Here is a 23,225-nt window from a genome sequence, read left to right as displayed (position 1 = left end):
CAAGCACACTTCACAAACAAAGCAAGAACGAGTTGATTGTGACTAAACATCGGACAAGGTACACGAACGTCTAAAGCCACCGTCACTCGTACATAAGGTATGTAAAAAGACAAATGAATAAATGTTGAACAACACTCCTGAAAACATTGGGAATTGTTATAAAATACGCTTACACAGCTGCGCTCCCAGTACTGTTAACTATCGTCCTTTATTAATGAGTTGATGTGTTGGAGTCGTACCGTTAAATATTGCTTTGTTATTGTTGGGCACCGAGTAAGCAACGCTTTGGGTAATAAAAAATTCATTTCAGTGAATTTTCTATTTTTGTTTTTGAACATTGAAGTAACAAAAGAACTTTATGTTTGCTGGTGGCTACCGGTCCTTTAATTTTGTGTCGTAAATAATTTAACAAAAGTTCAAACAATTCAAATTGGAAATTGTGGTCGTTCATTACGTGTGTACCAATAAATGTAGTCACAAATAAATGCGAAAAAAAAATGTTTTCGAAAAATAATTCTAAGAAAAAATTGTTGTTTTTGTTGTGCTACGCAACAATAATTTTGAACAATTTGTTACGAAAAGAATTTTCTTTTTGTATTTCAATCTCAGTTTTGCCAGCATTATCCATTTGAAATACCCCTAAGACAGGATAGGCTTTCTTTATTGGATGTTATTAGTATATATATACAGTGTTGTCTTATTTATTCTACAAAGTTAAATAACATGACAACCGAAATAGGATAATATCAATAAAAAATCAAAATCCTAATCTATATGCATGGTTCTGTAACGTTAACAAACTGAGTTTTGGGTTTACGATTAAACGAATGTTATTTTGATCCTGTCCCAAACAGCTACATGTTCCTCCGTTCTGTTCGTTTAAACAGATCCATACATTAGTATGGAACATACAGGACGGATTGAAAATGGTTTTAAAACGGGACCATTTTTATTATTATCCCTTTTTATGTGATTTTCGTTCACATTTTATTGAACTTCGCTTCAACAATTTACGATACTTTTTGCTGAAGAAAACGTTCCAGGTGCTGTTATAATAACCAAACTGTTCCATATTGAATAAGCTTATCTATTTTCTTGTTTTTATGCCAAAATAAAATTTTAATTGTTTGCTTTTGCTCTTTCCAGGTACGTAATTTGCATAAAAATATCGAATATGAGCCGATGAAGATTGGTAAGATTTGGAATTTCAACCGACTCTATTAAAATTTTTATTTTGTTGTGTATGGTAAATGGATTTTCATATAAGAATTTAGTTCACGCACTAGTGCGTAAATGGGACGTTTGTGAAAGTAACTGTCATAAACAAAAATTGTGTTCCTATCTTGTACGTTAACTGGAATTTAGAGCATGCAGCCATTTAGCCTTGCGTAGTGAGCTTTTTGTACGGAAGCGAATGCTCCTACTGCGATAAACGACTGATATTTCTATCATCTATAGCGAAGGTATATTTGTAAATTTTGTTGATAAAGGATTTTCCAAAAGACCTCTGAGGATATTTAAGGATTTTCCGATCGTTTTCCAAGGATTTTTTTACTAATTCTGGATAGCTTTTCAAAGTTTTTTTCTTCTTCAATTTTTAAGGATTTCTATTTTTTGATTTTCTTGAGATTTTTTAAGGATTTTCTGTGAATTTCTGGATTTTCTTGAGGGTTTTCTATGGGTTTTCAATGAGCCTGAACATAGTCTTTCGTAATATTTTGTAGGATTTTCTAAGGATTTTCTTTTGACTGACAAAAGATTTTCTATGAATATTTGCCCCTTGATCTTTAAGAATATATAACGAACACATAAGCCTAAGAGAGCATAAAACACCGAACCATGCGAAATATGCAGACATCCACTCTTTTCATAACACTTTAATGTACACTTTGTGTCGTAGATATGTTGAAATAGCGATTAATAAAATTCAACATTAATAAGATCACAGAGATCAAACATAATGCTCATATTTGCTGTTCTTTCATAATTTACTCAGAAAATGTAATTTTTCCCATTAATCTTCAAACCATTTATGCTAGAAAATGTCTCGATAAATTACTTTAAACTTATGAATAATTTATGGAATGGTTAAACGATTTTATTTCATATCAAACATACAAGTTGAATGCAAAAAAATTTCAAGTTGAAGTCATATGTTATATGATATTGTAAAGTCTATTGCAGTGAAATGCGGCTATAGACCACAAACGTGCATTCATATATGTCCACGTTTATAGCAGTACTGTGTGAAGCATTTTCATTTCATTTCGGTTTTGGTTTGAATATTGTTTTTATGTATAAGCCAATGTATGGCGGGTTTGACATAGAGGAGCAAAAAAATGGTCAAACGAATTACATGTTGTGTCGTGAAGACAAATTAAGGTTGGAATACTTGTTGCGCCGAAGATATGCAATATGATATATGTTGCAATGTGGCATGCATGTTTTTTTTTTAAATCGGAGTGAAATTTACATTCGTTGATGCAAACAAAATTTGTTTGTGATCAAATTACCGATACCAATCAATCAATAAATGTTGAACAGTTGAGAATCGTAAATCAAAATAAGATCGATTGAAAAGTTTTTTAATATCGAATAGCATCCAACAAAACGCTGGCCACTGGCCAAACCAATAAAACATTGATATTGTACATTTCTGGGACAAACTGGTGCTCCGGCTTAGATTTACATTCCGAATAAGTGCATAAAATCGATTTAAATAACCGTTATGATAAATGGAGGAAATGATTTATTTATATGTTCAACAGATTGAAACATGGTTTACTGAAATATGCTCTTTGTGTGCTTTTTTATTATATATATTTCACATCTAACATTCATTCCACGAAAGCGATGTATAACATATTTCGACCCAAAACATATCGTATAAGAGTACTCAACAGAGCAACAAAAATTGAAAGGAAAAATATGCTTCAACCATAATAACATATTTTCATAAACCTACCATTAAGAGACATAAAAAACGAGACTGTATACGAAAAGGATTTTCATCTTTCCCGGTCTTTCAATAAATCCTTTTGATCGCCTCTTATCCATATATTGCAATCTATTTTTAAATCTTTTTCATGAAAGTTTTGTTTTGAATTTTGTGTCTTTTTTTTGTGTATATGTTTTTTTTTGCTGGTCATAAACTTCAATAATAGAATCAATCAATAGCCTCTGAGAATATTATGTGGTTTATGAGCTAGACGAATCAGTTTTATTCGCTCAACAACAATATATTTCTGTCGTTTATTGAAACGGATTCGTTCAGGGACTTGCATCAATTCTATTCGAAAAAAATATATTTTTGTTTAGTAAATTCACAGCAACAGCGCAATGAGTTTTATTACATCTGTGCCGTAACTGGAACGAAGTATCAGGATTCGATATTATCAAGAAATAATTTCGAACAAATCAAAGAACAATATTTACATTTCGCTGTTCTTTCATTTGATTCTCGGAATTGGGGACGACAATATTGCGATAAAAAATGTTTAAAAGATGCCCTTTTCTTCGGAATATATTTTTAATAAATATTCCAATATTTGCTTTCAATCACATTTCAAATTTACGACTGCTTGTTTTATATACACAAACGTTTCTTCAGGCAAATTAATTCGATTTGAACAGTTTTATGACATTGATGGATCAAGTATTAAAAACTTGATTTTCTTTGTCGCATGAGTAACGTCCCTTTTTTTTAATTTATTGAATGCAAATTCGTAACTTTGCTTTCCGAATATCAATTTAATTTCAATTTTCAATTTAATTTAATTTATTGCATACAAACACACAAGTTTGCAAATAAGAAAAGCGAAGGGGATACGTACGTACTGTCTATTGTCATTGAATAACAAAGTGGTTTTAAAGCTTTTGGAAACACAATAAATAAGAAATTATCAAAGACTTAAAATTACTTTGGTGGGAGAATTTTTCATAAATTTTGCCAACTTCCATTGACATAATAATTCCTTTTATGGATTTGTGATCGTAATTGACTAATTAACAATATAAAGGATTCCTTTTGACGATAGTCATGTCTAATTCAGGACGATGGTTTGTTCAAAAATAGAAAATCGTTTGAATTCGATAGGACCGGTATAGGTAGATTGTTTCTAATACCATTACCGGGTATGATTTTCTGTTCCGTTCATTATTTATGAATTATTCCGTTTTGCTATACGGTCTGTTAATAACGTGAAATTTAGATAAAAGGTTTTAATTTCATGAATTCGATTCTATTTTCGACAAAATTATTGTTATTGTGAAAATGTGTGACGAATTAAATTAAAGCAAAAATCATATAACTACCGAACCTACCCACACCACATTGGCAACCGTAAATTTCTCTCATCTTTTACGACATCAATTTTTCATTTCATATTTGAAATATATTTTGCTAAATATTTAGGTGATTAATAATCGAACCAAGAAAATTATTTATCAATGATCGATTTTGCTGTTTTATCCTTTTAACAATCTTCAAAACAATCAGTGGGATAAACAATACATTTAATGGCTTTTGTCAGTTTATATATAGGTTACATGTTTTGTGTATTCGATTCTCTCTCTCGCTATTATATTGAAAAAAATTTCCACCAACTTCGTCATGCTGTCACTTTGTAAAAAAAGAACAATCGATTGTATTTATAGAAAAATTTAAAGTGAGAGGAAAATTATTTATATATTCCAGTTTTGTGAACTGTATAATATAACGTGGCAGTTCGGCTGAATGATTAGGTACTTGTGGAAGAAAAACACAACAAAAATATCGCAAAGCAATAGAATTCTGTGATTTTTTCCTCATGTTTTTTTTCCCGTTGTTATGAAATTGTAGCCTGTATTGAAGCATGTTCTGTTCTTAATGTTATTATAGGTTGTTCAAGCGAGTAATATAAACAGTGAAATAACAGTTAATCCACAGACTTTTTCGTTGGGCTTTCGAAACAAATTTGTATTTCTGTCTCCGTAGCAAAATCTAGGACTTTTCATTTGTGAAATACCAAGAGATCTCTTTCTTAAAGAAATTCTACATCAACCCAGTGTACTGTTTTGTCTTCTTAAACAGCTCCATAACTAGAAAACTAGGAGTAGGTTCTGTTATTAGATTTTACGGAAGCAGTGAAAACGTATTCCCGTGCGTAAAGGAAACATATAAAGTGAAGTCATATTAGAAACGATACAATATGATTTATCATTTTCCTCCATCTAAAAGAATAACTTTATATTCGTTTGACAGGCTAAATAAAATAGAAATATTATGTTGACATTGGATTTCCACATATATTAAATGTATGCACGAAGTATCTGCTCAACTTTTGAAGCATAGGGAGTAGGTAATATACATGAAGTACATACATTCGTCACCAGTTCAAATATGTTGGAACAGAAAATAAAAACGAACAGAAAGAATTTTCCACTTCTTTCTACAAAACAAATAGAAATAACAATTTCATGTAACGAAAGTGATATATAATTTAACGCTGAACGTTGGTATAAGACATATGACAATAAAACGTAGCACAAAATATATTTGTCATCTTGTCTGGCAGTCAACGAGATAGAACAAATTTTTTCTTTAAATTTATGAAAATTATTAATGAAAAGTCTTTTAAGGGAATTAAGATAAATTACGTGCTAAGGGCGTTAATGTGTGTGAAGTGTTTGGCAATTTTTCATAACAACTTATTAAGTCACTATAGTAGCTTTTTCATGTGACGTTTGTCGAATCCATCATACTTTGAGCATATACCAAGATAAAAGAAATTAGAAAATTTAACCCGTCTTGTCAAACTTTACACTTTTTACTTGAGCTGCATGACATAAAGTAACATAAGACATTCGACCACTGTTTCGATCTGAGAGAAATTTAAATATGTTTTGCATTAATATGCAGTTCAAAAATACCATTTCTTATCAGGCCATGGCGACAGTGGTACTCGATACAGTGCTCTGAGAACACTATACCGATTTGCACACGAACAAGTCTAGCGAATCATAGTTGAAATGAAATTTCAACTCATCACCAAATTTGCTGACTCGTGGCCAGTCCGTGGTTTCTTTTACTTTACGTAAAGTTAAATTTTATTCACAATCACGACGACAAAACATTTTCATTTGTTTGTTTTTTGGTGAAACGATCTTTATTTCAATTGTACAAATCAAGTGGTACAAGTGGTTCAAGTGGTACAAATGATTTTTTCTTAAATTTTTGGCGACGCCAAGCGGCAAGCGGTTTAAATCTGTCACTTGTTTTTTTTACAAAATCTTTTACTTCATTCGATTTGACATATTTTTCACTATATGAGACCACGTTAACCAGCAGTCCTCGCTTTGTCATTACTGGCGATAACAGATTCTTAACACTTCCACTTCCACATCTGTGGTGAAGCTGCATCTTCAGTTACTATTATCTACAAGCGGGAGGATTACGTACACGAATGCAATACATATAAATGCATTGAAGGCTACAATTTTTTGATTATTCATCGAACATTCGATTATGAACGATTTTTAACCTATTTATAGGATGACTACCCCTTTTCAGGTCAAGCCATCGTATTACTGTGCAACATATGCTTCCTTTTGTGCTTTATTATATTCATAAAGTTTTTAATTGATTACGAACATCAGTATTCAATTTGTGTATCCTACCATTATGTGCCATAAAATTTTACCTTTTTTATAAAATGTATTTTTAAATGAGGGACCGGTAACTAAGCCTAACGGTGGAAAAATATTGCGAAAGGAAGAAGAAAAAAAATGAAAATAAGTTCAATTATCTAGAAAAGGTTGCGTAATTTGGTTCCACCATGTTATTTTATTTAACGGATTCTTCGCTTGATTGCCAGATCTAAATCAATTCTTAGATTATTTTTTTTCTCAAAAATATCTTCACCTCACTTAATTTTACAAGTGATTCAGTTAAGAAGTGGCTTTACGATTGATTGATTGTTTCGTACTTGGTGGTTATTTCGCTTTTAAATAGCACAATAAATCACGCTTAATTAATGTTAATTAATTTTGTCAGTGAAATAACGCGCGATATTATGAAAATTATTGTCACACACACGATTATATGTCGTGTTCATATTAATTTTGCCTAATTAAATTAGTTACTCATCACTGAAGGTGGTACAATCAATGTTGTAGTAATTGAAATTGTATACAAACTTTGGTATCGTTATTTGCATATTCAACTCTTTAATTTTTGAATTTTAAATTGTCATATGATATGTTCGTTCTACTAACGTGCTGGCTCAATTTCAAATATACCAAATGTGATGCTTGTATTATGTATTATACAACGAAATTACGCTTAATGAGATTTGTAAGTAAATTCTCTAACTAAATCTACAAGGTATTATGACCTTAACCTCCACTCTCCGTGCTATACCTCCAATATGTGTGTCTTCTATATTATGTTTCTCATGTCGAGTCTATTTTTGCAAACACAATATTATATAGCATGGATGTGGACTGTGCGGACATGAATTTCTATTATATGTATACTCGAACGTCTGTTATAGACCGAAAAACATTATGGTTTAAATTCAATATTTTGAATTGGTTATTAGATTTTATGTGCACGTTGAGAAACGAGGTCAGCACTTTTTTTTCCTCATTGAATTGTTATAAATGAAATCGAGATATATTTGCTAAAGTGAAGTTTTTGGGGTAATTTCAGAAATCTCTATATTATCTGTATGTTGAATTTACAAACATACTGCATGCCAAATAAAGCTTGAAATGACAGAGAAGATAACATTTATAACAGAATATATTGGATTCCTCTAAAATTGCGGTTCTCGTTCTGGGGTAGATATATCTATTATTCAATCGAACCTTAGATTGTCACATAAATAAAAGACGACGATTTTGCTATATTGTCATTTCAATCAATAACAGTTCCTACAATAAATATTTTCTCTAACAAAGCTATTTATGTCTTTGTTCCCTCCGGCTTCTTAAATAGTTAATAAACAACATTTCTCTTCTATTCGCTTTTTATGCTAATTCGGTAAAAATTTAAAAATTTATTTGACTGTCTCCGGAACTACATTGTGTAAGGCACTTCCTTCTCATGATTTTTAGCTAACGCTAGTTAAATTGTGAAACTTTCCTTTTGAGTTGGTAAAAACTAACTAAAGAAAAAATTGCTTTATACGGTACAGTCAGTATTAAAAGCACTGTTCTATTTGTGGTGTGCTGGAAAATCTAGTAACATTACTCTTAGCATGGCAAATTTAATAACGAACTCGGTAGAATGTGTTTACTGATGCGATTGGAAACTTTGTCCTCAGGTTCGGTATCAAACTTTACGCAGGAATAAGATGATTTTTCTTCCTCTTTCATGTTTGTCCTTTGCAATTTCGCATACAGTTTTGAAAATATAGGCTAGATGAAAGACGATAAAGTATTAATAAGGATTACAGTACTATGTTAGCGATGTTTGACATAGACATGCATTCCTAAACATGATTGAATATGTTTTAACGAAGAGGTATAGAACGGGCATTTCCGATGTATTTCATGTGCGGCAATTTTTTTTTGCTATTTTCTGGGAAACGCATTTTAAAAAGATCGCCCTTCAGTTCCCGCAATATCCTAGTCATAATAATTTAATCTGCCACTTTTATTACACATCTAAAAAATGTCTGTGCCATTTTACCACTGGCATACTATTTTCATTTCAGAATTTTCCCCACAGAATATTTTGTTTTCATTTTAAATTGCAAAAAAAAACCATTTGAAGCACGTGTTATTCGAGTCAAACGCAAGCCACACCATCCTCATTTATCGTGTTGCAATATTACGAAACTGGGTATGGTGTGCTATCAAAATTCACAGTTGTAGTCTGTAAACCATAAAGATAAGAGCGCTTTAATGATTACCACAAGCCACATTCACATTATGTTTTACAATAATAGAGTGAGGACTAGTGGAAAACCTTTCATTGTATGAGAGGATATCCTTGTTTCAATATTTGATTGATTTCACCGATCGGCTGAAACATAACAAAACAAAAAAGAAAAACTCGAACGATGACTTTAGTAGATTTTTTTTCATTATTCCGACGGTGTATTATTATTATGTGAAATGATCGAGGCGAGAGGATGCATTATATGAAGATATATGAAGGGTACGTGAATGAATAAATCCTTTGTGTGTAAGCTGGGAATGTGGGTTAATACTTTCTGTTGAGTTTTTTTTATCAAAAGAAGTAAAAAAAAGCAATATCGCTTTGAGGAATTTCGAAGTTTTTCCTTCCGTGAAGTATTTATTTAAGATGCGTGAGTTTTCATAAATCAAAAGATATGAAATATTTCGAATATTTTCTAACCATAAAAAGACAATAAATTGATTTGATTTGGGTAGCAAAAAAAAAAACGATTCAAAAACGATACTGAATATGAATAACTGAAGTTCAATATTAAATAAGTTTGACATAGATTCATGTCTCATAAATCTGTGGCATTGTTTCGAATTTTTTCCTATGTTCCATTGTTGAATATATTTTCTTTTGCAGTTACGCACGTATTCGAACTGTGAGTTTTGTATCGTTTGGGAAATTGTACGATTGTTTTGAAATATATTTTTTTACAGATTATTGAATCGCCCAAAAACCACTTACAGTGGAAGTGTGGCGCAAGTTCCTTTATCCACTTACAAAAGAACTGATATCGGTAGTGGGTGACGAGTATGCGTCAAAAATAACAGATTACACTAAACAACTGATTCTAAAAATTGATTATTATAATAAGTTAGTATTTCATTATAAGGAAGATACGTCACACAGTGACAGATGATTCGGCTTTAGCTTTATGAATAGTTTTCGTCCATGACATATTTTCTCTCTTCTTTAATTTTCTTTTAAAAATATCTCAACACATTTTGTGGTAGCTAGTTGAACTCGTCTGAACGCCCAGATTAAGAATTAAATTCTTTAGGGATAGTAGGACCAAAGGAGAAAAGTTAAAAAGTTTGGGCATATATGTTCCTCAGTCCAAGTGAAAAAAAAATCAAACTTTTAAGTGTGTTGGACTTGCGTCACGGCACTTCACTAACATAGGGCCATGGTTATCAGTCCTATCAGTCCTACTTTTATCACAATCGCGGGATTTAAAAAATGTCTCGGCCAAAAATATGGCACTAAGTTTTATGGATTGTTACGACACTGTACTTTCAGACCTAACCTCACATAAGTTTCGTTAAATGTTTCGTTTATTCATTCATTTGTATGCGATTTTTTTAACTCATTTATGACATTGCTTGACGTGGATGGCATTCCAAACGGCCTTGAAAACATATGAAAAAAATAAGGCTCGGAACAGGTCAGGTTCAGTTCAGGTCAGGTCAGAAAATTAAAAACCTGAGGATATCAGGTCAGGTTCAGGTAATTTCCAAACCTGACCTGAGCTGAAATGAAAAATACCTGACCCGACCTGACCCGACTTGATTCTTTTTGAGAAAAGATAATTTAAAACTATTTTCTTATAGAGATTCAGTAATGGTTTTTTAAGGTAACAAAAAAATTTAAGGAGAAAAAATACTTCATTGAGCAAATTCTTTATGATTTCAATCATGATTTTACGCACATAGTTGCGCGAATCGTTTTATGAGCATCTCGTCGCGTCGGTGTGATTACTTCAACAGCACCGGAAAAATTTTGTTCGACAGAGACCGATCCAGACTGAACCGTAAAGAAATCTCGGGCCATGTTCGCTAAGGAAGGAAAAGTTCCTGAGTGAGCTTTCCAGTAGTTCAGAACATCGTTTTTTTTTGTCCTCTAGAGATAACTTAAGCTATCTGTTGATTTCTTTAGACTTCATGTCTACTTTGCTGTAAAGTGGGATCTTCGTTCTATATGTCGTGTCGTAAACTAGGTTCTCGACTACATCTCGAACCGAGATACCGTTTTACAGGTCTATTATCATAAATATCTATTACATTCATTAAAATGCAAACTATAAAAGTTTTCAAAAGTTAACAACTGATACAATAATTTTTTGCAACCGTATTCAGTTACAGACTGCAGCAGACTCATTTCAAAGATTTTTTTCGAAATTCTAAAAACGTGATCAGATACAGGTCAACAGGTCAGGTTTTTTCAGGTCAGGTCGAAACAGGTTTAAGATGACTTCAGGTCAGGTCAGGTCAGGTTATTAAATTTCAGGTCAAATCAGGTTGTCAGGTATTTCAGGTCAGGTCTCAGGTTGACCTGACCTGTTCCGAGCCTTAGAAAAAATCGTAATAGTATGGTCTAGTACACATACACGTGGTTACTTGCCAAAACAGTAAGCATGTCATTAGGATAAAGTCGAATATATCTCCATTTGATTAAGCTATCGACAGATTGAAATAAAATCTTACACTTCATTTGTTGTAACATGGATTTTGCTATATAGTACTACGTTAGCTATTTCGTTATTCATCTCTGTCGAGGTTTGCAAGTTTCAAATTGCAGCCAGCACAATTTCTTCCAAAACGAAATCACAAAGAAGAATTATTAAAATCATAGTATGTTACGTCACTGTTTGTAAATATTTGTTTAGGCAAGTGTGAGGTTTGCGGAACGAGCCGAAGGCGAGTGGAGTAATCACACGTAACACATTTTACGTGTTACGGCATGTTTTATTTTCATTTACATTGCCTAATCACGTAAAGCATTGTACTTACGAGGTTCCAAGTTGTTATTTGACAAGTGGAGAATACAGCCCTCCCCTTCGGGTCGGGCTGTAACACCCCACTTATCAAATACACAACTTGGAACCTCGGAAGTAATATACTATTACAGGTTTGTTGACGGTAAGTGATGTAAAGTGCACTTTACCGTGCATAAGCATGTAAATTAATGTTACATCGATTATATTGTCTGAGGAAAACAAGAAATAAATGATTTACGCCTCGACCGGTCTGAAAAAAAACAAAATTAGCGAATAAGTCATGATTATCAAGTTTTTTTTTAGATTAGGCAAATCATTTGCCTCAAATGTTTGGAGACAATTCTTGATTTTTTGTATAAGGTAATTTGTTCTGAATAATATTTGATTGTGTGAGATGTTTGAGGATAGTCGATGACGCAAACAGTCTGGCACGCGCTAGATCTACTTTCATTTTGTTTGTTATCTTATTTATACTAACATCTGCATATGACAGTAGGAAAGCACCGTCTGACATTATTCGAAATATTTTCGTCGATGTTTTGTGTTGAGTCATCTGATTAATTAGTCCAAATTCAAGGCCTAACAGTATTCCATAACAAAAGGGTAAATCGCTTATTTATATTCTCGACAACTCAAAAACACCGTAATTATACCGCTTGTGCTACAACAAACTTTTATAATCGAGAATGGATCCAAATGAAAAGTGGAATATTATTGTTAACATTTAACTGTCATTATGAGTGTTTTTCTTAATAATCACATAAATTCGATTTCACTTTTATATGTCAATTTCCACAGTTTCCACAGTTTCCATTGTAAAACTTTGATATTTTGGGATGCATAAAAGCGCCGCCAGAGATTACACAACACTTTTCATGTAACACATATATTTGTAAACAACATTTTAAAACATGAAAAAGCTATAGGTGCCGAAGGAACCGAGAAAAACCTATGAGAGGTCACGTAACGTGGATATAGTAATTACTACATGTTAGCTGGAAATGTCCATAAATTCGACTTAACAATTGTCTAGCAATAAAATGGTGTAGATTACGAGTCTGTGAATAAAAATCACCTCACATAATTCACCAAAATTTGTCGTACTCATTCGATCTATTATGCTACAATTACCAAAAAAAACTAATCTTTCACAAACTACCACCAATCTGCGAACAGTAATTTTTGTCCCCCATTCATTTCCAGATTATTCGCCCAATGTACTTCTTGAGAGCCAAACCAAATTCCTTTTTTTCTGCATGCTTCAGAGTGTCTTATACCTTCATAAATATATAATGCGCACATTATATAATAATTTTCATTACATGTTCCACCAGCCACGTGAATATTAAATATAAAATAAACATACCCGTTGTTGTGCGGAACATTGGCACGTTCTAACGGTCTTGCGGTCATTACAGTTTTGCTGGTAGCGGGGTTTCTTCTTTGTACATCTTACAATCGTCAAGATTTTCTAATAAGCCAATAGCCAATTATTAGAAAACAAGTGATTCGTGTCGTACTGTGTAGGGTTACGTACGATTTCTCCTAATGTATCCTATTCAAACTCACCTAAAACCGCAGTCAACAAAGGGGACTAAGATTTTATGCGTTAAAGAGCAATATTCCTTTGTTTGCTTTATATAACTAGACAGTAAAGTCACGAGTTACGATCCTTTTTCTAATATGAGAATAACCTTGTGTGTATGTTACTAAATAAATTGTTAGCATTAACTTTGAACCGAGATAATAAATGAGATTTTCGTTAAATTTGAAGAGGAATCTGAAGCCTGAATTATTTAGAGGAAAGAAAAGACAAAGTTTTTAATATAATACAACGCTAATGTCGTCGTCGTCTACCGTTTACAATATTTTTCATCATAAGACGATTTTAATTAATTCAAAACTAATTAACTTTGTTATTTTAATTCTTTTCAGGGGTTTTGGAAAACAGGTCAGTAGCAAAACCGGAAGGTCGTACACAATATACGACACGAGCGGAAAGTGGCATATCATATTTTAAGTTATCATCTATTTAATCTTGATTCGACAAAAGTTTTAGTTTAACACAAAATTTGTGCAGATAAACGACCTTATTTAAGCTTTCATTCGAGTCAAAATCAAACCACCGAACGTAATGGTGTAAGAAAGTTACAGTAACGCAAATTTCTTTACGAGTTAAAGTTATCCATTCAATTGCCATCAGATCTGAAGAATATGTTTCTTTTGAGAGCTTAACCTGTTACAGACGGCTCTCATCTGTTATCGATAAGCTTTGACCGATGAGGTCTTATATAGAAAAAGACGTGTTCAAAACAAATGAAGTAAAAGATTTTTGAATAAATCTCTGAAAATCTTCGATCAAATGAAGTAATAGTTTGAATAGTAATACTGTTAATATGCTTGCCGACTGTGACAATCAATTCAATTCAATTCAATCAATTAACAAATAAAAGACCTTCATTCAATTTTACATCATTTTACAATTTCCATGTAATGGATAAGGAATTTTTGACATTTAATCTCTTCAACTTACTGCTACCGGTACATACCTCGAGCGGTACTAAAGTACTAAGTGTAGTAAAATAAAGAAAAATAGTAGTAAGTCACAACAGTGTACCCTGTTATTACACATTATTATACCTAGGGTTTCAAGGTTATACAATTAGACTAAACTACTACTAAACTAGGTTATCTGCCTGTACTTATTAAGCAAACATAAGCTAAAAATGTTTTCTTTGCGTCATTAAAATTTTTTTCACTTGATATTGCCACTGAAACAAAAAAGAAAACAGGAACAATCAGCAATTTGTTATAATTACTTCTCGGATAAAATTAGAAAACGCAAAACTGTTCTACCGACGTTTTCTGTCTTCTCATTTTTTTTTGTTGAGATAAACAATTTATGTTATTGCTTCTAGCTATTTTTATATTCAAATCGAGTAGAAAAACGAATTGACCTAACAAGCCCTCGTCTCCATTGAAAATTATCATCATTTTGTTGAATCATGATGCAAAAAAATAATTATTATTTTACTGACAACGGTTTCTGTTTTTATGACCAACTTTCCACCACCATCAGGGATTCCAATGCCAAGGTAAGCCGAAAAGTATTTTATTTTTTTCATTTTTCAATTTGTCAACAAGCTATACAGAAAACAATTTCTTAATTTCTATAATTTATTCTACATTTTCAGTGTGCTCGTTCGTTGTGCACAAAAGATGTCACGAATATGTCACTTTCAAATGTCCTGGAGCAGATAAAGGAGCAGATTCTGATGTAAGTATTAAATTCTGGGAAAAATTAATGAATGAAATTGAATTACAACAAATTTGCATTTATTACGGTTCGTTAATATTTATTATGATTTCGAATAATTTATTTTTTATTCCAGAAATAAATTTAAAAAAAATTTATTGCAATAAAATCGAAAATTATAAAAGAGAATCATAAATTTCGTTAAATTTCGTCAGATTCATATATGAATACTATGTGGCAGTGTCAATGTTTTAAGTTACCCATTGATTAGCAATGTGGTATAGAAATTTTCTTTTTTAAATTTTCGTTTAAAAGAATTTGTAATAAAACACATCTCATCATCCTTTTCATATATTTTTCTTTTTATTTAAAATAGAGCATGGCTTCCATTACAAGCAAAAATTTTAAAATTGTTCGAAATAGTTACAGGCTAGACGATTTTGTTTACATTTTTTTTTAATTGACACAAAATGTTGAGCAGAAAGATGACTTTAAACAAACCAAGCACTAGCAAAGAACTCTTTCTTTAAACTAAATCGGAGTGTATCAACGCTGTATAAACATTCAGAAATTGTTGTACATGACAATTTAAGATTGACCTTGTTAAAAATTATGTTCTACTATGCTTGACAGTTTGAGAAGCTTGTCTTGAGCAAATAAAACTTTGCTCTCAGCATGGTGAAAAATGAACTGCAACTTTATACGAATTATTTAATTTTCAACTTTTCTCCAAGAAATTACTTTTTGAAGTTATAAAATATCTTGTGCGATAAAGTGATGTATCTTTTCGCACTAGTGTCATAAAGTGTGTTTATATATCTTCTCGCTCTAGTGCGCTGAAATCATTTTTGGAAATACTAAATTCCGCGCTGTGGACAACATACTGTTTGTCAGAAATTTAGTAATTTAGTTACGAGATCAACTGGTACTTTCAGAATGAATTCGCCATTTCAGCATTATTTTTCGATACTAGTTCCATTTCAATATGACACTCAATATTACTGGTATTTTTGTACTCAATGCCCGTCTGACAGCGATGGAATAAATTTCAACATTTCAGTTAGTGTAAAAATGAAATGATAGAATATTGCGTTGTAACTAACACGAGCCTAAATGGGTGTTTTGCGCCCACCATGTGTTACTAAAACCATGCCATTTATGAGCTAGGTAATCCAATTGCTATTTATGTTGCAGCTCATTTTTTATTAAAATTGATTTAATCGATTAAAAATAACTGACATAAAATCGTGTAGCCTAATGAATAAAAAATACATAAAGAAAATTACAGAAAGAAAATGACCATAGATTCAGCATACAAGCAATACTAAGTCAAGCATATAAAAGGTGATGAAGTAATGTGCAAAGGCATACAAGTTCAAATATTTGATGTCCTGCGTTTTGTACTATTTCCAAAGGCAGCGTTTTAAGAAGAGAAAATCTATTTTTTTTAAGTTGAAAATAGCAAAAGCTACAAATCTGGATTTGCAAAGATAAAATTCTTATTTTAATTACTCATAAAAGTTACATAAAAATGAAAGTATTAAAAATATACTGTTCCAGACACATAATGTTTTGAATAACATACAACGGTATTGAGGTCGTAACATTAAAATTTAATACGGTGGTGATGGGTAATCTAACTATCATTCTGCAGAAAAACAAACAGATTATTTTTTGGTTATTATTTTCAAATTACATAAATGAATTACAAAGGACTGTTTCATATCAATTACGATTTAATCGTTAACGAAATATCTGTACACCTTTTGACATTTATTGTTAAGCGTTCCAATATCATTCGGAATCAAAATTTCTCGGTTTCACCTACACAATTCGAACATTGGTGATTGTGCGAACATTTTATTTATTCAATGAAAAATATTCGAGTATAGACAATATCAAACCGCCTTCAGTTGTTTTGCCAGCTGTTCACATTTCTATGAATGTATCGTACTTGCTGCTACACGCAGGTTTCAACAGGTTTCTTAGTTCTAAATTTGGAAATGAAAATTTGGGAAAATAACTTTTTTTTATCGTTGTTTTCTCTTGACAACCTGTTAAGTTTCAACTTTTGTCCCATGATTTCAACAGTAATTATGTAGACGAGTTTCTCGACCAGCTTAAAAATACAGAACGTATTTTTACTATCTCCCACATTTCGCACTGTAAACAGTTCTAAGCAAGTCAATAAATTAAATTAAATTAACGTTAAATAAAGAGCAAAACACATTTTTACAGAATGTGTTTTGAAATTAAAACAATTTGTGATAAGAAACCATCCGTTTCTAACCTCGGTTTTTAATAACCGCAATTTAATAATTTAAATTAAAAAAAAAATGATCTGATCGAAACTAATTAACAAACTGTTATGTTATTAAACAAATATTTAGGCTACACGCACCAAACACGAATTTAAAGAATGCTCTTATTCAAGTCCAACATTTTGTGATCATTGTGGTTCCCTATTATATGGTCTATACCATCAAGGGCTTAAGTGTTCAGGTAACTAGAAAACAAAACAATTAATTTTCTTTTTGGTAAAACAAAACTACTAAATCTTGCTACACTATGATTGTTTACTTCAATCTTAAACTTAATTAATTAAAAAAAACACCTCAACTCTTTTACCATTTCTCTATCGATTTGTCACTATTAAATGATGTATTCACACTAAACACACACATGTTTTATCTGTTTGATTTTCTTATGTTTCTATGATATTTTTTTTCATGTTTTCTTAATTATATATTTTACAAACTATTTTGATGCTGTTGAAAATATTACTGCTAATAAACCACACACAGATTAATATTACATGTACTCAATTTACTGAAATGTAGTTTTTCTCATTTTCAATGCATTCTTACATAATTAATCCACTATTTTTTTCCATAAATAATTGCTTGAATTTTATAAACGTTTATTTTGATTTTTGATTGACAAAACTATCCTGCAATATCGTTAAATGATAAACACATAAAAAACAGTTTAGTTTCTACCGATCACAGTATAACATGAATTTAAACTCACTGATTTTCTTGAGTCATTTTTGTTTCGCAATTTTGAGCATTTTAATAATATTATGGAGGCTGTGAAATATTAGTTTAGCCACCCACTCATTAACTCATACTAACTTGGCTAAAAACCTTTTAGAAGCAAGACCTAGATTCACGAAAATATTTTAGTGAATTTCAGCAAATTTTGTTAATTTTCACAATTTTTCGCGAATTTCACGAAAATTAATGTAACTAATTTGTCATAATTTGACAAATCTCCACTTTGAACTTACATTTCTCTGCGATTTTAGAACCACATTATAAGAAACCACATTTATTTTAAGATATAAATCTTTTGTTTACTTAATTAACATACATTTTACTAAATTGGCGATTTCGTCTAACCAAAATTATTATTAAAAATTCAGAGTTGACCCATGTGAACCGTGAGTTGTCAGAATTTCAATTAATCGAGAGTTGTCCAATGTATACAAATATCACAGGACCCACAGGACATATCACGGTTTATTGTATCGTGAGTTGCCTGTTGATTTTTTCTTCATACACACAGTCAACTCAACATTCATTTTTGGATGGGTCAACTCTCCATTAGTTATCTTAGTGGAAGTTCGTGAAAATCGTAGACGTTCAAAGATTAAGGTCACAAGCTTAAAAAAGAGAAGTAGAATAATACGCTTGCTGATTCTGTTGAATTAGTATTTGTCTTAGAAAATAATCTTTGTTAGAGGGATTTTGAAAAAATAAAATTTAAATTTGAAAGGAAACGCAACTGTGTTCAGCCTCGCTATAAATAGTGTGACGATTTCTTACAATTTTGACGAAATTGCCATACTTACGAACCATAATGGTTTACCCCTACTCATTCATTACTAAGCAGTTAGAATTTACATGCTTCAGTGAAAGAAACAGTTACTTTCTCTTATGTAGTATCCGAAAAAAAACCATCCTCAACGCATTGGTGAAAATAATTATTTTGGGAATGCAGACAAGCATGTAAACAACGCAAAAGTTTTTCATTTTCATAGACATATTATCGGTATCAGTCTCACGTTTTACGATCGAATATTCTTCTAACTAATTTTGTATTCATCAATTCGGCGCATCCATCTGGTTTAAAAAAAATAAAATGAGAGACTTGTAAACTTTATAAAAAGCTATCATGTCTTCGAAACAGTACGTGCAAAGTGTATTGGACTCGTTCTGTTAAATCAATTATAATGTGGAATCCCTATGGTCTTGCTAGAGTTTAATAATCCTTTTAAATTGGAAAAGTAATTACGAGGTGGTGAAGCTGCTTAGACGGTAGATGAAGTTTGCACCAAGACTTAGAAATAACGGCTCAATGCGTTACACAGGTTTCTTTGTAAGATCTTTACGCATTCAATATAAATGATAGAGAGGGAGAGAAGATAATAACAGCCACGCTTGGATGTGACTTGTAAAATTACCATACACGAGTCATTACGTCTTGACTTTCTAAACGTTATTCGAAACACTTTCTGCGAAAAGCGTATTGACATTGGCACCGTCTGAACATGTTCTCACGTCATTTTCATCTTACAAAATTATATTTCTGAGTACCCTTAAACGTTTTCAAAGATCAAACACAAAAATTTGCAAAATCGTTTCGATTACATATTCTGTTCATAAGACTCCCCATTACCAAACCTTAAACTTCATATAATTTTACGTGGAAGTACACAGATGCCAAAAACATCTTTAGCGAAAAACCGCCGCTATTCTATTCAATTCAAATTCAATACACCAACCATCTCATCAATAAGAAAATATTTTTTTTCCCTTTGTCGTTTGATGGCTTTTATTGGCTAAAAGATTCCTCTCGGGAAAGATATTTCGTCTTGTGTTATAAAGTACGTACAATCTATGTACAGATTGGATAGGTGCCATATTGTTATCGATACATATTGACTCGTAAACTTCGTCATACAATACTGACGATTTCAATATATCTGATTAAGCATTGGAAAATTGTGTAAAAGAATGACGAATACGAAAGAGATTCCTTTGCATAAGAGCAGGAAATGAAATCACGATATGGAGGAGTTGCAACGTGTTGGATTCTGTTGATATTGGTATTTATAGAAAATGGAGTAACGAGCATTTATGTAGTTCTACTTCTTCAGAGATAATGATGCAAGTTTTGCAGAATTTTCTTTCGATATTTTCAACAAAATGTTTATTTCAGCATGAATGAGAAATGGGTTTCGTTGTGACTTTCGGAATTCAATCGAAATATTATTCTCAGACCCTACTCAGAAAAATATCAAAAATTTTATGTGACTGTTTGTCATGCCTCTTCCAGTTTTTTTTTCGTATACAAAAAAAATATGAACAAAAGCAGGACCAATCATAAACTTTGTTCAAAAACTCGAAGGCAGGAAAAAAAACCGAAATGTTTGAATAGTCAGCTACCACTCAGAAGTTCCAAAGTTAAAATGAGCTTCTCAAGTGTAGTTATTTATTTGAAAGGCTCTACAATATCATTTATTGAAAGTATTCCGTCACTTCTATTATCGCCATTTATTTCTTTTATGATAGACAAGCAAATTTTTCACAATAAATACACCGATTTCAAGTCTAAATGTAAACAAAATCTGACACGTTTCAATATCAAATAAAAATATTTTTTTTCTTTATTTAATATTGTTGTTTAACACCGTCGTCCGTCGTCCCACACTTATTCAACAAGCTAGCAATCGATTTTCTGCTATTCGATGCTCTATTTAATATTCACTTTACTGAGCGAATAAATTCTCCCTCGTCGCCAAATATTTCTTTTTGAAGTTTACCTACCGTTCTACCATGCCATATTCTTGCATAAATAAAAGCTCATATATATAAGTAGTGAACTTGAAACTCAATTCGAAAAATATTTTAATTTCCATCGACAGTTAAGGAAATGGTGGAAGTTTGATGTATATTTGCAAATTCATGAAAGAAAAATTGTTGAAGCAAAACTTGTTGAATTGTACTTTCATAAATGTAGTTGGTTAAGGGAACCTGGAACATATGGGAGACATGTATGGTGCTAATGGCACACGTTCGACATGTATTTAATAAATAGATTCAATTCTGATAAAATGGATAAGCGCGTGACTAAAGGTGATTGAAAATGGAAAAAGTTATGTAAATTCCTTCAATTCACATTCATTAATGGAACCGTCTTTCCGATTTCCTTTTACATTACTTGTTATTCAACAGTTAACTTAAATGGGATTGTATTGTTTTAAGTTTACAGTACTTTTCCGAATATACTCTGAATAAAATCGTACAATTTTGGCAAAAGTTCCAAGTGGAAAAACTTCAGAACGAATTATAGCGCCAGCTCGTATGAAAGTTTACAGAAACGAGTTTCTTTCCTCCATTTATTATAAATTTCTGCTTTGTTTCGAGAGCTGTCAAGCCAGATGCAGTCATGCCACGGACTGAAAGAAAAATCGATTGTTCGGTGTTACTTATCTACACGAGACAGAATAATTTCTTCCAGTTATAAACGTACGACAAGCTAACATTGTTTAGTACTCAAAGTACTTATCATCAACAACCTGCCATTCCATCCACAGTATAGTGAATTTGCTAAGTAATCTGCACGGATCAACATACAATATTATATACCTAAGCCTCATAACGTTTAGATGTGATGGTTGTTTCTAATGTGCAATATATAAAGTCGCACACATTAATTCACAAAACAGTGACACGCACCTGCACCGGAAAAAATCCAAATCAGACAATTCACACTTATATTTTAAGCATATCATCGGAGAAAGCATCACCGACTCGTGTCTATCTTTTAATTGAACCAATTAATTTGATTTCATTGTTCAATCATAAAAAAAATGTTCTTACCCTTTCTCCGTGTCATTCTAATAAAGAGTATTGATTTTGAGCGGTGGTGTTTTGCGTGACTGCAAAAGAAAATATCCACTCTTTTTTATTGGGCAGATTAAGATTGTATCTGGGTAAGAAAGTGGTATTGAAAGGAAATTGTTCATCATTGCTCTTGTGCGTTACCGCGAAAACGATTTTTCTGCGATGTGGTATGGGTTTTTGGGAAAATTGAAAATCGAAACAATATCATTGCTGGAAAGGAATTGGAAAATTTGATGGATATCATAAAACCATTTTTTTGTCTGTTCAATCGACATCATTTGCTAGGTTTCCCTCTTATCTAACGCAATGTATGATACAAATAATATTGAAGTGATAGACTTTGTATGAATCTGAATCACTAGAATATACTTAACCTAAATGAAGTAACAGATTTACAGATTTTGTTGCGATACTCCTCAGTTTCTAAAAGGTTAAGGACGATGGTAGTTCTTCTTACGACAAAAATTTATGAACTATGTAATTTTGAATCAAACAATTAACTGTTTTACATGCTTATATCGCAACCAGCAAAAATTATGTTAAATTTATCAGACGTACCACGCTTTTAACTTTATGGTTTTGACTTACTCAATCCTTCGGCCTAATTAGACAGGCTTGTCGAAAAAAATTCTTATCAAGCTACGTAAACTTATCAATAATGTAAGCTATTACAGCGCGGCAATGGTAAATATTCAAACATTAACTAATTAATAGTTAGATATTAGAACATTGCTATATAGCTATTTTAGTATAGTCCGCTGCTATTGTAGGCATTAGATTGCTATTATTAATTTTAATTAATCTAATTCATAAATCACCATCGACAACTTAATTTTCAAAATGTAAATTAAAATTTTTTCTAGATTTTTTAAGCTTATAATCCGTATAAGAAGTTCATCTAACTGAGATACCATTTAGATCAAAATTAGTATTTTAAGACATCAACATTAAAAACAAATCAATGATATGAACGCGGTTTAAGTTTTAATTTTTATCCCACCCATTTACAATTAACAATGAAAAATATTTGAAATACCACCAATCAATCCAAAAATCGATAAACTTTTACGATTGATACTACAAACTTAGTTCAAGAAATAGTTGCTTGTTGCTCCACTGAATTATGTTGAGAATTTCATCAGACTTTTAAAAGCACATTTTACTAAAAGCTTTGCAAAGCCCTTTAAGATTGTATTAATACGAAGCATCAATATCTTGGAAACTTAAAGTATTTCATAGCACTGTTTTCACTATGAGTTGCACTGTGCATTCTTTGATTTTAATCGGTTTCAAATCGGTCCACGCTTAGGGGAATTAATGGAATTCCCAGAATTAAAATCGTCCAACATATGATAGTAAAGACAAGCAAAATATATTTGCGTACCGTAT

The 23,225-nt window shown here is 31.6% G+C and overlaps 1 protein-coding gene across 2 annotated transcripts in view; it reads left to right on the top strand.

Annotated features, from left to right (window-relative positions):
- LOC119071110 (protein kinase C, brain isozyme) overlaps positions 1 to 23,225 on the top strand; it is an 83,334-nt gene that overhangs the window by 40,617 nt on the left and 19,492 nt on the right. For both annotated transcript variants that reach the window (XM_037175755.1, XM_037175754.1), the window contains exons 2-5: positions 13,605 to 13,620; positions 14,749 to 14,764; positions 14,864 to 14,946; positions 17,316 to 17,427. In XM_037175755.1, coding sequence (XP_037031650.1) covers positions 13,605 to 13,620; positions 14,749 to 14,764; positions 14,864 to 14,946; positions 17,316 to 17,427 — 227 coding nt within the window. The remainder of the gene's footprint in view (positions 1 to 13,604; positions 13,621 to 14,748; positions 14,765 to 14,863; positions 14,947 to 17,315; positions 17,428 to 23,225) is intronic.

The sequence above is a fragment of the Bradysia coprophila genome, assembly GCF_014529535.1.
Source record: "Bradysia coprophila strain Holo2 chromosome IV unlocalized genomic scaffold, BU_Bcop_v1 contig_144, whole genome shotgun sequence".
Lineage (NCBI taxonomy): Eukaryota > Metazoa > Arthropoda > Insecta > Diptera > Sciaridae > Bradysia > Bradysia coprophila.
The sequence above is the reverse complement of the archived record's forward strand: the minus strand, read 5'-3'. Positions and strand labels throughout refer to the sequence as shown.